At 47.5% G+C, this 12,495-nt stretch overlaps 1 protein-coding gene across 4 annotated transcripts in view; it reads left to right on the top strand.

The window, feature by feature from the left end:
• STAB1 (stabilin 1) overlaps positions 1-12,495 on the top strand; it is a 51,888-nt gene that overhangs the window by 25,170 nt on the left and 14,223 nt on the right. For all 4 annotated transcript variants that reach the window (XR_013775748.1, XM_079317215.1, XM_079317216.1 and 1 more), the window contains 17 exons: positions 783-941; positions 1,701-1,796; positions 2,157-2,252; positions 2,816-2,863; positions 3,703-3,833; positions 4,236-4,347; positions 4,554-4,631; positions 4,991-5,092; positions 5,402-5,509; positions 5,999-6,130; positions 6,308-6,436; positions 7,107-7,163; positions 7,932-8,027; positions 9,662-9,857; positions 10,235-10,330; positions 11,273-11,318; positions 11,926-12,005. Coding sequence is in view for 3 of the 4 variants with exons in the window: in XM_079317215.1 (XP_079173341.1) it covers positions 783-941; positions 1,701-1,796; positions 2,157-2,252; positions 2,816-2,863; positions 3,703-3,833; positions 4,236-4,347; positions 4,554-4,631; positions 4,991-5,092; positions 5,402-5,509; positions 5,999-6,130; positions 6,308-6,436; positions 7,107-7,163; positions 7,932-8,027; positions 9,662-9,857; positions 10,235-10,330; positions 11,273-11,318; positions 11,926-12,005 (1,762 nt within the window). In the remaining variant the exon portion in view is untranslated. The remainder of the gene's footprint in view (positions 1-782; positions 942-1,700; positions 1,797-2,156; positions 2,253-2,815; positions 2,864-3,702; positions 3,834-4,235; positions 4,348-4,553; positions 4,632-4,990; positions 5,093-5,401; positions 5,510-5,998; positions 6,131-6,307; positions 6,437-7,106; positions 7,164-7,931; positions 8,028-9,661; positions 9,858-10,234; positions 10,331-11,272; positions 11,319-11,925; positions 12,006-12,495) is intronic.

Raw genomic sequence — 12,495 nt, 5'->3', positions numbered from 1 at the left:
TGTTACAGATTTTGTGTGCTAATTTTTTCTGTCTGTCAGATGAGATGGAATAACAAGTGCCTTGGCATAGTCGTTGTAAAGATGGCAATCTTTGGGGTAGGTGCCAAAATGTGGCACTCCAAGGATAGTTTGGCTGGCTCAAACCAGGTATTTTATCAGCCACACAGATGAGCTGTACAGATAATTTTTGGTTTGCAGAGATATTCCCCTCAAGCTCTTCTAACATGTTGCTATCTCTGTAGCTTAACTATGAGATCCAACTCATATTGCCAGTAACCATCAACACTGGTTTTTATCCATGGTTAAAGACTGTGGTGTTTCATGTTGGAAATTACTGCCAAATGGTCAAACCTCATCAGAAATCAGTCTCTTAAGTCAGACAAAAGAATAGGATGGCACTGGGTACAAAGTAGGTCTTTTCCTGAGAGAGGTCTGCCATCTATAATTGATTCCATCCCAGACATCCAGGCAGGAGATTGTGATCCTCCTCTTCAGGGAATACTTATTGTGTAATGGAAGAGCTTTACACAATGATAATGAGCCACCTTAGACACAAATGTCTACCTCTCTTAAAACACAAAATGTCTCCAGAATCCCTTTATTATGAAGTTTTCTATGACTTTCCTGCAGAAGATGGTTACACCCCCAGTCCCCAGTGCTGGAATCAGAGCTGGTCAGTCAGAAATTCCTCACAGTGTGAGGAAGGAGATTCATTGCTGTGTTTTCATTGCACTCTGTCCCTTCTGCTGGGTGTAATTCCTTCTCTCTCCCTTCTCCTGAAGGCCCTGTGCACCAGCACAGGCCCTGGCACTGCCACCTGCCAGTGCAACATGGGCTGGACTGGGGATGGCAAGAGCTGTGTGCCCATAGACAACTGCATGCTGGAGAGCAGAGGGAGCTGCCACCTCAATGCTGACTGCATTTACACTGGCCCTGGACAGGTATGGGCACAGCTGGGCAGCCTGCTGGGAGAATTAACAGAGGTGAAAACTGGGTCCAGCTTGCTTGGCCACTGCCAGAAACACCAGCTGCAGCATCCCAGTGTAGTGCTCTGAGGTGCAGGGGTGTGTTCAGGGCTGCTGCTCCACTCTGGCACTTGTTCAGCAGAGGGACAGGATTATCTGTGTTACACAGCTTGATCCAAGGCAGCAGGCACTGCACCCCCTGCCCCAGAGGGCACTGAGGGGCAGGTGCAGCCTGGGGAGGGAGCTGGGCAAGAGCAGGCATGCTGAGGAGGAGGGAGGTGCACATGAGAGACTCCTCAGGGTGCTGCTGCTCCCCACTGAGCATGGAGAGCACTGCTGGAAAAATTAGCAGATTTTAATGAGGTGGGATGTGCAAGCACTGCTAGATATCTTGAGAGCAGGAAGCTTTGAAATTAACTCTTCTTTCTGCCATTCACAAAGTCTGTGTCATTCCCTAAAAACCTGGAAATAAAGGAGGGTGCCATCATCTTCAAGTGACCCCCACAGCCAAGCAGTGCAGGGGATCAATGTGCTTGAGTAATCAGGCAGCCTTTGTGCTGTGATAGAGGATGATGCTCTGCTGGGGGAACAACTCCACATTTCCAGGTCTTGAGGACCAGGAAGAAAACTTGGGAAAATAAATTAAGGAGAAGTTTTGCTGCCTTGAACATTTTTTGGATAGTAACTGAGGATGCTCTGGTCAGTCTATAAAAGTGAAATGTCTCTTCCTTGCAGAGCAAGTGTGTCTGCAAGAGGGGCTATGCTGGTGATGGCCACAGCTGTGATGCCATCAACCCGTGCCTCATGGACAATGGGGGCTGCCATGACCTGGTGAGTATTACAGAGCTGTCCTCAGCCTGGCATGGCAGGGGAGGCTCCCCTGCCCACTGACATGTTTTGCAGAACCATGGCATTGAGAGAATTGCAAAGCTTTATGTTATGTCATCTTGCTGGCCTGCACTGATGTGCTCCAAAAATGGGTCCTCTGATTTTTGTGTGTTCACACAACCAAAGCAATCACCTGGGCTTAGCTGTGTGAGGGGAACACTCATAAAGACAGCAGGTGGAAGTGTTTGTGAGTGCTACTCCAGCCCTGCCCTTGGAAGGCCAGAATTCAATTCTGAGATAGGTGTAACACTGCATAACCTGTGTTTGCTCTCTAATTTCTTCTTCCTTTCCTTGTGTTTGCAGGCTACATGTGTCCCCCTTGGTGGAGGAGAGAGGTCCTGTGTGTGCTCTGAAGGCTATGCTGGGGATGGCATGACATGCTACGGGGACATTCTCAAAGTCAGTGAACAGCAAATGTCTGAGGCTGTTTGGGACTGGAGAGAACTGCCTCTGCTCTCTCTCTGCTTTTCCCTGTTACCTTAGCTGACTCCTTCTACCAGCATCAGTGTGAAGCCCAAGTGTATTCCAAGACCACAGGGGCAGAAGTGATGCCAAGACTAATTACTGCCAGTGAAACCATAATTTCTAAGCTGCTTCACCCCTCTGCAGGCAGCACCTGTCCTGTGCAATAAATCATCTTTCTTTTGTTGTTCAGAAAGTTTTTTCAGGTCAGAGCTGTCAGGCCCATTTTCTGTCCCTGATACACATGAACTCATTGCAGATGAGTCGAAAATAGTTTGTTTATCTGGATATATATATTTTTAATGGCTGAAGTTTGGTTTTAGAAGTGCCCATCTCTCCTCACAATACATGGTGCCTGAAATAGTTGTGAAGTGAGAAGAATGTCAAAGTCCTTGTTGCCAGATTTGATATTGCAAAGGGCTTTTCTCCCCCATCCTGAATCCCCAGCCCTGTACCCTGTGCTCAGCAGATGTAACTCTCCTGTTGTTTCTATTTGAAAGGAGCTGGCCAGGAATTCCCACTTTGCAGGCTTCTACGACTGGGTTAAGGTAAGAGAAACCATGGGACACCCACACAGGCAAGTTCTGTAGAAATGAAGTCTGTGAATGAGTTTGTTAGAGAACAAGCAACTCCACTTATCATTTTATTTAGAGAAAACAAAACAAAGCAAAGGAGAAATGGTTACAGAGCAGGCATGTAGAAAGGCTGTAGAGTTCAGGGTAGAATGAGGGTCATGAGTGTGTCTTGGGGGCTTTGCTTCTCTCACAAGAGGAAGCTGGGGCTGTGTTATACCTAATTTTCATGGTTGTACCATCTGTAACTCCTGGCCATCAGAAAACAGCACAGAAGGGAAAGAAGAGGTAACATCATAACACTGTTTTTCAAAAGAATATCCTTTGGCACATTAGGCTGCATGTTTGTTCCTTTTCTCATTGCTGCTTCCCTGTCTCTGGTGTGGGAATAAGAGAGATGCTCCACACTGTGGAAACACACTGTGACTGTCAGCCTCTGGCTTGAGCTTCAGCTCACCTGACTTGCTGCATACAAAATTGCTTTTCCCAGCAGTTATCTCAGTCCCTCCCCCAGGACTGATGCTGGGGTTCCAAAAAGGATTTATGGGCATGATTGAATGTGTTTGAAGGAAAACTGAATTGGGAAGGTAGAGCTTAAAGCAGCAGGGCTTCCCTTGGCAATCAGGTTTGGCTAAACCACCTGTGGCATTCCTTGATTGCCATGCCCAGGAGAGTCAGGGGATCCTACTGTGTTCCTGAGCACCTGCCTTGCTCCTTCACACCCCTTCCACGTGGTTGTGAGAGTGGGATGGCTGGGGATGTATTTTGCACTATGGCTGTGTATTGTTTGTTCATTTTTGTGCTTTGGACGACAGAAATCCCTCTTCAGCATCCCAGCAGGAGCAAATGTCACTGTCCTGGTGCCATCAGAGGCAGCTATCAAGAACTTGAGCAATGCTGACAAAGATTTCTGGCTGACCCCTTACATGCTGCCATTTTTAGTCAGGTATGAGGAGCCTCCTGCCATTGCTTTACTGGGACAAACAACAGTAACAGAGCCATGAAATTCTTTTTTTTTTTTTTTTTTTTTTTTTTTTTTTTTTTTTTTTTTGTGCATGACCAATAAGGATATATCTTGAGATAAATATAGAAGCAAGTTTAAATATCTAGAAGGCAAAAATTAAGTAGGCTTTTATAACATCACAGATCATGGGAAGTGGGTTTATTTTTCATGTGTTTGCAGAGAGATTTCCCAGTCAGATGGCATCAGAAAAATTCTCTCCATTGTTCTCTCCACATGCTAAACTTCTTCCTGTGAGAGCTGTGAATGTTGGGTGGTATGTTCTTATCTCCCTGTCATTACCAACAGTTCCCTAATCTTTTCTTTATCTGATTTTGTTCCCCTCAGAGCCCACTTCCTTGAAGGTGTCTTCACTGCTGAAAAGCTCAAAAAGCTTGATGGGCCAGAATTACCCACTCTCAACCCACAGACCAGATGGCAGATAAACACCACGAGTGCTGTAAGGGTTTCTTACATAAGGCTCATGTACCAGTCTCAGATTTATCCACTGGGGAGCCTGGGTGGGACACTGGTGCCCTCAAATGCAAATCTTTCAAAAACTGTACCCAGATTAGCCATGGGCAGCCTTGAATGAGCAATGCATTTGTTTTGATTTTATATTTGCACTTCCTAATCCTTTTTCTCCTCCCTCTGGTTCTGGTGCAGGTGTTGACCATCCAGAATGCAAGCATAGTTGTTAGTGACATCCCTGCCAGCAATGGCATCCTCCATGTCCTCAGCAAGGTATGTCAGCACACCTGGCACTGGGAAATGCTGCAGCTGTAGCAGCATTTGATAGTGATAGGGCCAAGGAGGAACACATGTCTGGATGGCTGGGAAGGGATACAAAAGCAAAATGTGTGAGGTTATCACAAGGTCCTGACAGATGTTTCCTGTGCAGCAGTGCTCAGTGTTTAAAACATTTGTCTCCAGGAGCACTGGGAGGAGAGTTCCCCTTCTCTTGGCTGATAGAAGGGTTCAGGCTGCTGCAGGGCTGTGTAAAATGAGGCCTTTAATTGCCTTCCTTGCAAGCAGGGCAGGAGCCCAGTGAGATTCCCCTCAGCCCCTTGCTCAGCCTTGCTCTGAGCCTGCTTTTTCTGCAGGTTTTGTTGCCATCCCCTGGAGATGTCCCCCCAAGCCCTCCTGGCCTGCAGGAGCAGCTCAGCACTGTGCCCTCCTTCAGCATTTTCAAGGAGCTGCTAGAGGTAAGCAGGGGAGGTGAGCACAGCTGCCACTGCCAGAACTGTCTTTTGAGCAAATGCCCACCTTACCCTGTACTGGGGGACCTAAATTTGGACTGCCTGGTAAGAAAGGGGGATTGTGTGTGTCCTACATGAGGGATTTTCTAGGAAAGCTTTTGAACAGCCAAATAATTACAGTTATATCTCTAGATCACTGGCATGTGTTACAGTGGAAGATGACCTGTCTACTGCAGGTGCAATTGATCTCAAGTGTGGTTTGGGTTTTAGTGAGTACAGGTTAATTGCTAATGTTATTGTTTGGACATTTTTTAGGAGTACCAGCTCATTGGGAAAGTTGAGTCCTCTGAAAAATACACAATTTTTGTTCCTGGAAACAGTTCCATCGAGGAGTACTGCCGTGCTGCCAATGTGACCCAGCTGGTAAGCTCACTGCTTGCTTGCAGCTTGAATATCTGCAATGTGGGCGCAGGGGCATCTACACTGGCAGATAGTAAAGAAGCTCAGGGGATGTCAGCATGCAGAGGAAATTAATATATGATGCTAAAAGCTGGAAGAAACATGGCAGAGAAATGAGAGGAATTTCCAGGGGTGTTGCAGTGAGATCTGGAAAGAATATTTGGACACAAGTGCAGAGTAAATTAGTATATGGATAGATGGCACAACATGTTCTATTTCCTGTCTGGCTGTGGCAATTTTCAGACTTTTGAAAGGTTCCAAAAAACATTAATGGATTCATCAAGTATCAGAATCATCAAGTGTGATCACTTATGTGTGACAGAGAGTTACTAGGCTCCCTGGGCTTTATTAGCCATTACAGGTGCTTAGGAACATTTCTTATGCCATATCTCTGACTGAATTGAAGTCTAGGAAGTCAAAAGACTCCAAACATTTGTATTTTTGTGGATTTAGGACAATGAAACAGTGCAGTACCACATTGTACTGGGAGAGAAGCTCTTGCCTGCAGACTTGAGAAGTGGAGTTCATAAGGAGAGCATGCTAGGGCTCTCCTACTGGCTGATGTTTTACCAAAACAGTACTCAGGTAAGGGAGGCAGTCTGTTCTTCCATCTGAGGCTGCCACTTCCCAAGGCTGGTGACTCAATACTCCCATTTCCCATCTGCACACCCTCACAAGTTCACTGCTGGGACTGCCTTGGAGTGCCCAGCAATCCATAGGAGTTGAAGGTTATTGTGTCAGCTGTTGCCTCCTGCTTTGCAGAAGTTTGCCAACAATGTTCCTTTGGATGGCAAATCCTTTGAGACGAGGAATGGCATCCTGCTCGGGGTGTCCCAGGTGCTGCAGGTGCAGAAGAATCGCTGCACTGCCAACACCACCACCATAGTGAAGGTAAGGCTGTCACCAGGGAGCTGACTGCATTTCACAGGGTTCCTCCAGCTGCTGAGCCAAGCTGAGGGTAACAGGCAGCCTGCCCTGGCTGTCATGGGTGAGACAGGAGCTTGTGGTGTAATCCAGATGAGCCTCATCAAATTGTGGGGATTTGGCACCTCCTACCTGGAGATTCTGTACATCTAAAGCAGCTCTTGTGCAGATCATGGTCAGCTTCCATGGGGTTGGCTAGTGCAGGGGCTTCCAGACTCTCAGTAGTGGGAGGAAAATCCTGCTCAATTTTTGAATGACCACAAGCTCCCTTAGAAAATGCTCCCTGCTTTGTCTGGGAGTCATGGCCAGAAGTGCAGCTTGCATGTACCGGTGGCTCATGGCAATTGAGCCACTAAACCTGAAGATTGCAGTGTGAGACTGAGGTAAATCTGCCTGCTACAGATCAGGAAAAAAAGTACTTTGCCTTGTGGGAAGGAACCCAGGGCTACAAAAATCCCTGAGACTCAGGAAAGGTGTAGCATATCATCTCTCCTTTTGGTGTTTTGAACCACAGAGATAAAAACGTTTTTGTCCCAGCCAGCAGCCTGTAGAGCAGCCTTTGTAATTCAAGATTAGTCTCTTGGTGTGATGTGGGTGGAGGACACACTTGTGACTTTTCCTGTTCTCTCTGCCCTAGTCAAGGTGTGGCAAGTGTGACAAGGGGATCAAGTGTCCTTCTGGATCAGTTCTTGTGGTGAGTCTTGGATTCCTGTGACAGCTCACAGGCTGGTTGCAGATAATGCTCTGAGGTCCTTTTATTGCTCTATAGGTGTCATCTTGATACATGAAAAAATGTGCCCTTGAGTCCTCTGGGGCTCATCCATTGCCAAGGTTTGCAAGAAAGAGCAGAAACCAAGGGAGGGTTACACAGGAAAAAGCATGGACATGAATCATGAAACTCCACCCAAAGCTGGCACCAGGCTTTGCCTGAATTTCAGGAGCCTTTTACTTTTCCCACTTAACAGGGAAGAAGAGATGTGTTTTTTAAAATTTTATTTCTGCCTCTTTTGGCATTAGCATCAAGGAAAGCCAATTTAGGGATGCCTGTAGCAATTTCCCTGCCTGGGCCATCAATTTGTTCATGCAGATGGGCTGGTTGTGCCTGTAGCTTGTTTGTGAGTGAGTGACAAACATTTCCAGAGAGGAAAATAAGCATTTCATTTCCATACTGGCTGTGAATTGCCTAGCAGCTACATCTGACCTCTTAAGCCTTGCTTCTTTACCCCAATTCTTTTTTCTCAGTATTCAGACTAACATGTACCATGGGTTTGGCAGATAAAAAATAGACTCTGTGTGGTGACCTCACATCCAGAGATGCCTCATTGGTCTCAGCTCTGGATAGTTCAGATTTTTAGGGCTATTCCTGTCAGACACAAAGCAAGAACACTGCCATATGCACCAAAATGTACATTGTTTGTCTAAATATTGTAATATCTCCTATCTGTGTCTATGTCAATTACAGGAACCCCCTGGAAGCAAGAAGCTCGTTAATTGTGGCTTGCGCTCCTCAGGAACAAGAATAGAGGGCTGCCATTTCATCTGTGCAAAAGTCTCCCTGGTGAGGAAAACATTTGCCTCTGATTCATTTTGCAAAAGCAAGATGGGTGTCAGGAGCACAGCCATGGGAGTGCAGGCTGTGCTGAAATCCTGGCTGTGTTTGTGCCTGTGCATAGCTGAGGCTGGGGCTGTCTGGGAATCACTCTCCATCCCGGAGGTGAAGGGCACTGGAACAGAAAATCTGCAGAAATGTCTGCACAGTGATGGATTGGGACCTGCTGCTTCAATATTGCAGCTCTGGGTTTTGTCCTGCAGAGGAAGAGAAGGAGTTGAATGTTTGCAGTCTGGTTTCCTAAGGAAATGAGGCATGAATGATGGCATTCTGCTTGTGCCTGTTATTCCCAAATAACTGATGATTCATTGTGGCCAAACCAAAGGGAGGAGCAGAAGGGCTCACACCTCATTTGTGTGTGTTTTGTGAAAATGGGTTACTGGAAGAAAACACTTAAAGAAAAAATGGTACAAGAAAGACTTGTGAGAATTTGATGTCTTCTAGATGTTGCAGCATCACTTGGAAAGTTTAGAGGGAATGGGAAATTGAAAAGGGGAGAGGAAGTTAGACTTACTGTACTCACACACAGTTTCAGTAAGAACTTGTACCTCATTTGGCACTTTTGCATTGCTTCATTAGATGGTGTTTCCCATCATCTGTACTGTCCAACTTTGTCCTGTCATGAGTAGATGCAGTAAGAAGTGAGAGCAGTTAGACCGGGCTTTGGAACCAAATCACCTCCTGGCAGAGGCTCTCCCTGCCCAGCAGAGACACACTGAGAGCACAGGCAGGAGACAGGCTGGAGGGGCACAGGATATTTCAGCTCTCACCAAAGAGCCCGTGTTTCCCCAGGGCAGTGCAGACCTTTACATAAAGCTCTGGGCAGCAGAACACCCCATTTGAGGGTGTTCATCCTACTGCTCCTTCCATGTGCTGTCAGAAATCACAGCTGTCACACAGACAGAGTGTCACAATCCGCTCAAGCCGAGTGATGGTTTGTTAGATCCCAGGGTGCAAAAGACAAAAAGCAAGAGATTCAGGTTTTATTCAGCAGAAAGCAGCAATGCAGTTTTTTGCATGCCAACAATTCAGTTTTTGTGATAGAGAGAGAAAAAAGTAAAGGAAACTAAGTAGAAGGAGTGAGAAAGAGAGAAAGGATGGGATATAGCTACCAACAGAAGGGACGGGTTTTTGAGTCATCCGACAATGGACGCAACTTCAATCCTTTGGGAGAAAGAGATCTCAGAGTTTCTTTATAAAGTCACTTTTTATAGTCCTTGTCCAAAGCGAGTGGCCTCTGGCCAGAAGGTGGGGAGATGTATGGACTGTTGTGTGCAGAGATCATTGCTCCGTGAAGCAGGTGCAGGAACAGGGCGCTATAAGCAGCGCCCTGTTCGAGAGCAGCACCATGGCAGCACCAGGCACAGCTACAGACAGTCCTTGGCCAGCATCCACCTCAGCAGGCCAGAACTCAGGTCAGAGTGAGCGGTGGGGCCTTGGGGTGTCAGTGTGTCATGATGGTCGTGAGGCAGATCAGATAAACCCGGACCGGCCCTTACAGAGGGAATGAAGCAGCTCCCCAGCGAAGCTGTGCCCTGCGTGCGCTCCATGCACGGCTCACCCCAGCCTGCTCTGTTTTCCAGAAGTCCGTGTGCTGCCCCGGCTACTACGGGCACCAGTGCGAGATGTGCCCGGGGCGGCCGGGGCGCTGGTGCTCGGGGCACGGCGAGTGCCAGGACGGCAGCCAGGGCAGCGGGGAGTGCCGCTGCCGCGAGGGCTTCCACGGCACGGCCTGCGAGATGTGCGAGGTGGGGAGATACGGCGCCGACTGCTCTTCAGGTGACACTCCGCCTGCAGGCTTGGCTGCGCCGGGCTGGGCTGAGGGGAAAGCTCTCGGGAGGGGTGGTGGCAGAGCACAAAGGCCCCGAGACTCTGCGGCAGGCAGGTCTGTGAGAGAGAACCAGCAGGAGTGAGCACAGCCACGGGAGTGTCCCCGTTCCATCCCCAACCCAAGCAAACTGTGCTTCCCTTCCTGCTGCTGCCCTGGTGGGCTCTTCTGGGCTTCTCGGCCTGGCAGTGACAGATCAAGAGCTGATACTCCTGTGGCACTTCCTTTTGACTCTTGATGGCACTTTGGTGTGTTGGGTTAGGAAGAGAGCAGCAAGACTGTGCTGGTGACCCGGCTGGTGTGACATGGTGTTTGTGTTTCCCTGCAGAATGTGCCTGTGACAATGGCATTTGTAATGATGGGCTGCAGGGGAATGGCAGCTGTGAATGCTTCCCAGGCTGGACGGGCCCCACCTGCCAAGAAAGTACGTGAGTGTGGAGGTGTAACAGAGGCAGAGAAATCTGAATGATCCTGCTGGGCTGTCAGCAGTCACATGTACTCTGCATTCCCCCAAAACCTTTTCTGCTCTGCTTTCTCATTCCTGCACACAAGGTGCATTTGCTGTGACTTCCCCAACAGTACACGACCCTTGGAGTAATTTTGGTGAACCAATAAAAGCCTATCCCTGTTTCTACCTCCACTGAAGTTAGAAGCACCTTAAAAACAACCCCTTGCTCTGGGAGAGAAATGGGAGCTTCCAGTCACATTGGGCTGGTCATGACTCCTGTTGCTTGCCTACGAAGGTGGCAGGGCTTGATTTGAATTTTCAAAAGGCCACAGTGTGTTTGCTGAGCTGCATTTTCTGCTCACACATCCATTCACTCAGGTGAGCTCAGGCCGTGGTCTGCAGTTTTCAATAAATTTGTCATTGTGTGTCAAAGTAACATGCTGAAGATGAATGTGGGATTTTGATTAGCATTTGGGTGAGGAAAAACCTGATCTTCGAAATACCTTGGGATTTTTAAGGTTTGCACACAAAGGTTGATTTTATTGTGAATTTAGAAATAGCAATCAAGCAGAGCTGTCCTATCTAGTGTAAATGTCAAGCATGAAAACAGTTCATCTTTTGCTTCAAAAGGGCCAAACACAAATGGTTCTGTATTCTGGATTAACAAGGTTTCAGTCCTTGTTTCATTCCTACCAATGCAGAGCCCACACAGATAAAATCAAATTGAACAATTACCTCAGACAGAGAACATCAAATTCACTCCCTTGCAAAGTGCCAAAACATAAATCCCATGAGATTTTCCTGCTGTCACATAGGACGAGAGTTAGCATCACTCCTGCCTTGAAGGCTCCTTTTCTCTAGATGGTAGAAATGGCCCCAGGTGAAAATTCCAAGTTATATTTGTGTCTTCTCTTGCAGGGATCAAGATTGACTTATGCAACAACACCTGCCATCAAATGGCCAAGTAAGTGTAATGTGTTTGTGGGAGTTTTACACAGAGGAGACTGTGGCTTAGGGCTTGGCAGAGGGCTGGCAGCAGGTGCCTGCTCACCAAAGATGCATAATTGTCTGTTCCTTTCTGGGAACTCTCTTTGGACCTGAGCCATGTGTAGTCTCCCCTGGGATTTTGTCCAAGCATAAATCCACTCTAAGTTCCTGCAGCACATGTGGATGGGAGAAAGCAGAGATTCCAAGGCTGGCCTTATCCATGGAGCTAACAAACCAGCCATTTGCAGGCTCCTTCTGCCCCTTCTGCCCCTTCTGCCCCTGCCAAGGAATGAAGCAGGGCTGGAATGACTCCTAGTGCTCCCTTCTCCATCCTTTCCTGACTCCTGTTTCAGGCAGGCCCTGCCATCCCACTTATCCCTTGCAGAAGCTCCTGGGTGTGGTGAGGCTGTGCTGTGGGAGGTCCTGGCCAGCATGACTGGAGTGTTTGGAGCTGTGAAGGAATCCCTGGAATGTGCCTGCTGTGGTCATTGTGGTCTCTTGCACGTGTCAGATTTGTACAGTGCTTCCCACCAGCCACCATCAGGAGCTGTTGTCAGTGATTGTTTATCCCTGTCTTGTTTCAGCTGCCTCAACAGTTCCACAGATTCCCTGCCTACCTGCTTCTGCTCTGCTGGCTACACAGGGAATGGGACCCATTGCACAGGTGTGTCCAGCAAAGACAAGGTGAAATTAATGGCAGGAAGTTGCCAGAGGAAAGATCACTCAAATCCTTTTCCTCTCAGACACCCACCATGAACTCTGCCATGCTTTGGTAGAGATGTTATTTCCAATCCAGAGCTTTACACAGGAGGCTTTTGATATTGCTAAAGCCTGCAAGAGAGGGATAAAAAGGCAGGCAAGTGTAGGAGGGCAGTTCTTACTGCCTGACACATGAATGGATTGTACTTGTTGCAATATCACAGTATTGGTGGCAAAGTTATAACAATTTTGGCCATGAATCCTTGGAATGTGGGTGTTTCAATTCCCTAGAACTTTGTGATTCTTCTATTTGCTGGCCATACCAAAATCAGGTAATAGTGCAGCAATAGAGCCAAAATGAGGCAGGATTTCAGGATACTTCACCAGAGCTACATTACAAACCTTGTTTGTGTCAAAAGCAAGAAGACCAAGGGAAAAAAAGTGATAAAATTTTT

Source organism: Erithacus rubecula, assembly GCF_903797595.1.
Source record: "Erithacus rubecula genome assembly, chromosome: 13".
Lineage (NCBI taxonomy): Eukaryota > Metazoa > Chordata > Aves > Passeriformes > Muscicapidae > Erithacus > Erithacus rubecula.
Note: the sequence above shows the minus strand (reverse complement) of the source record. Positions and strands in the feature narration are given on the sequence as shown.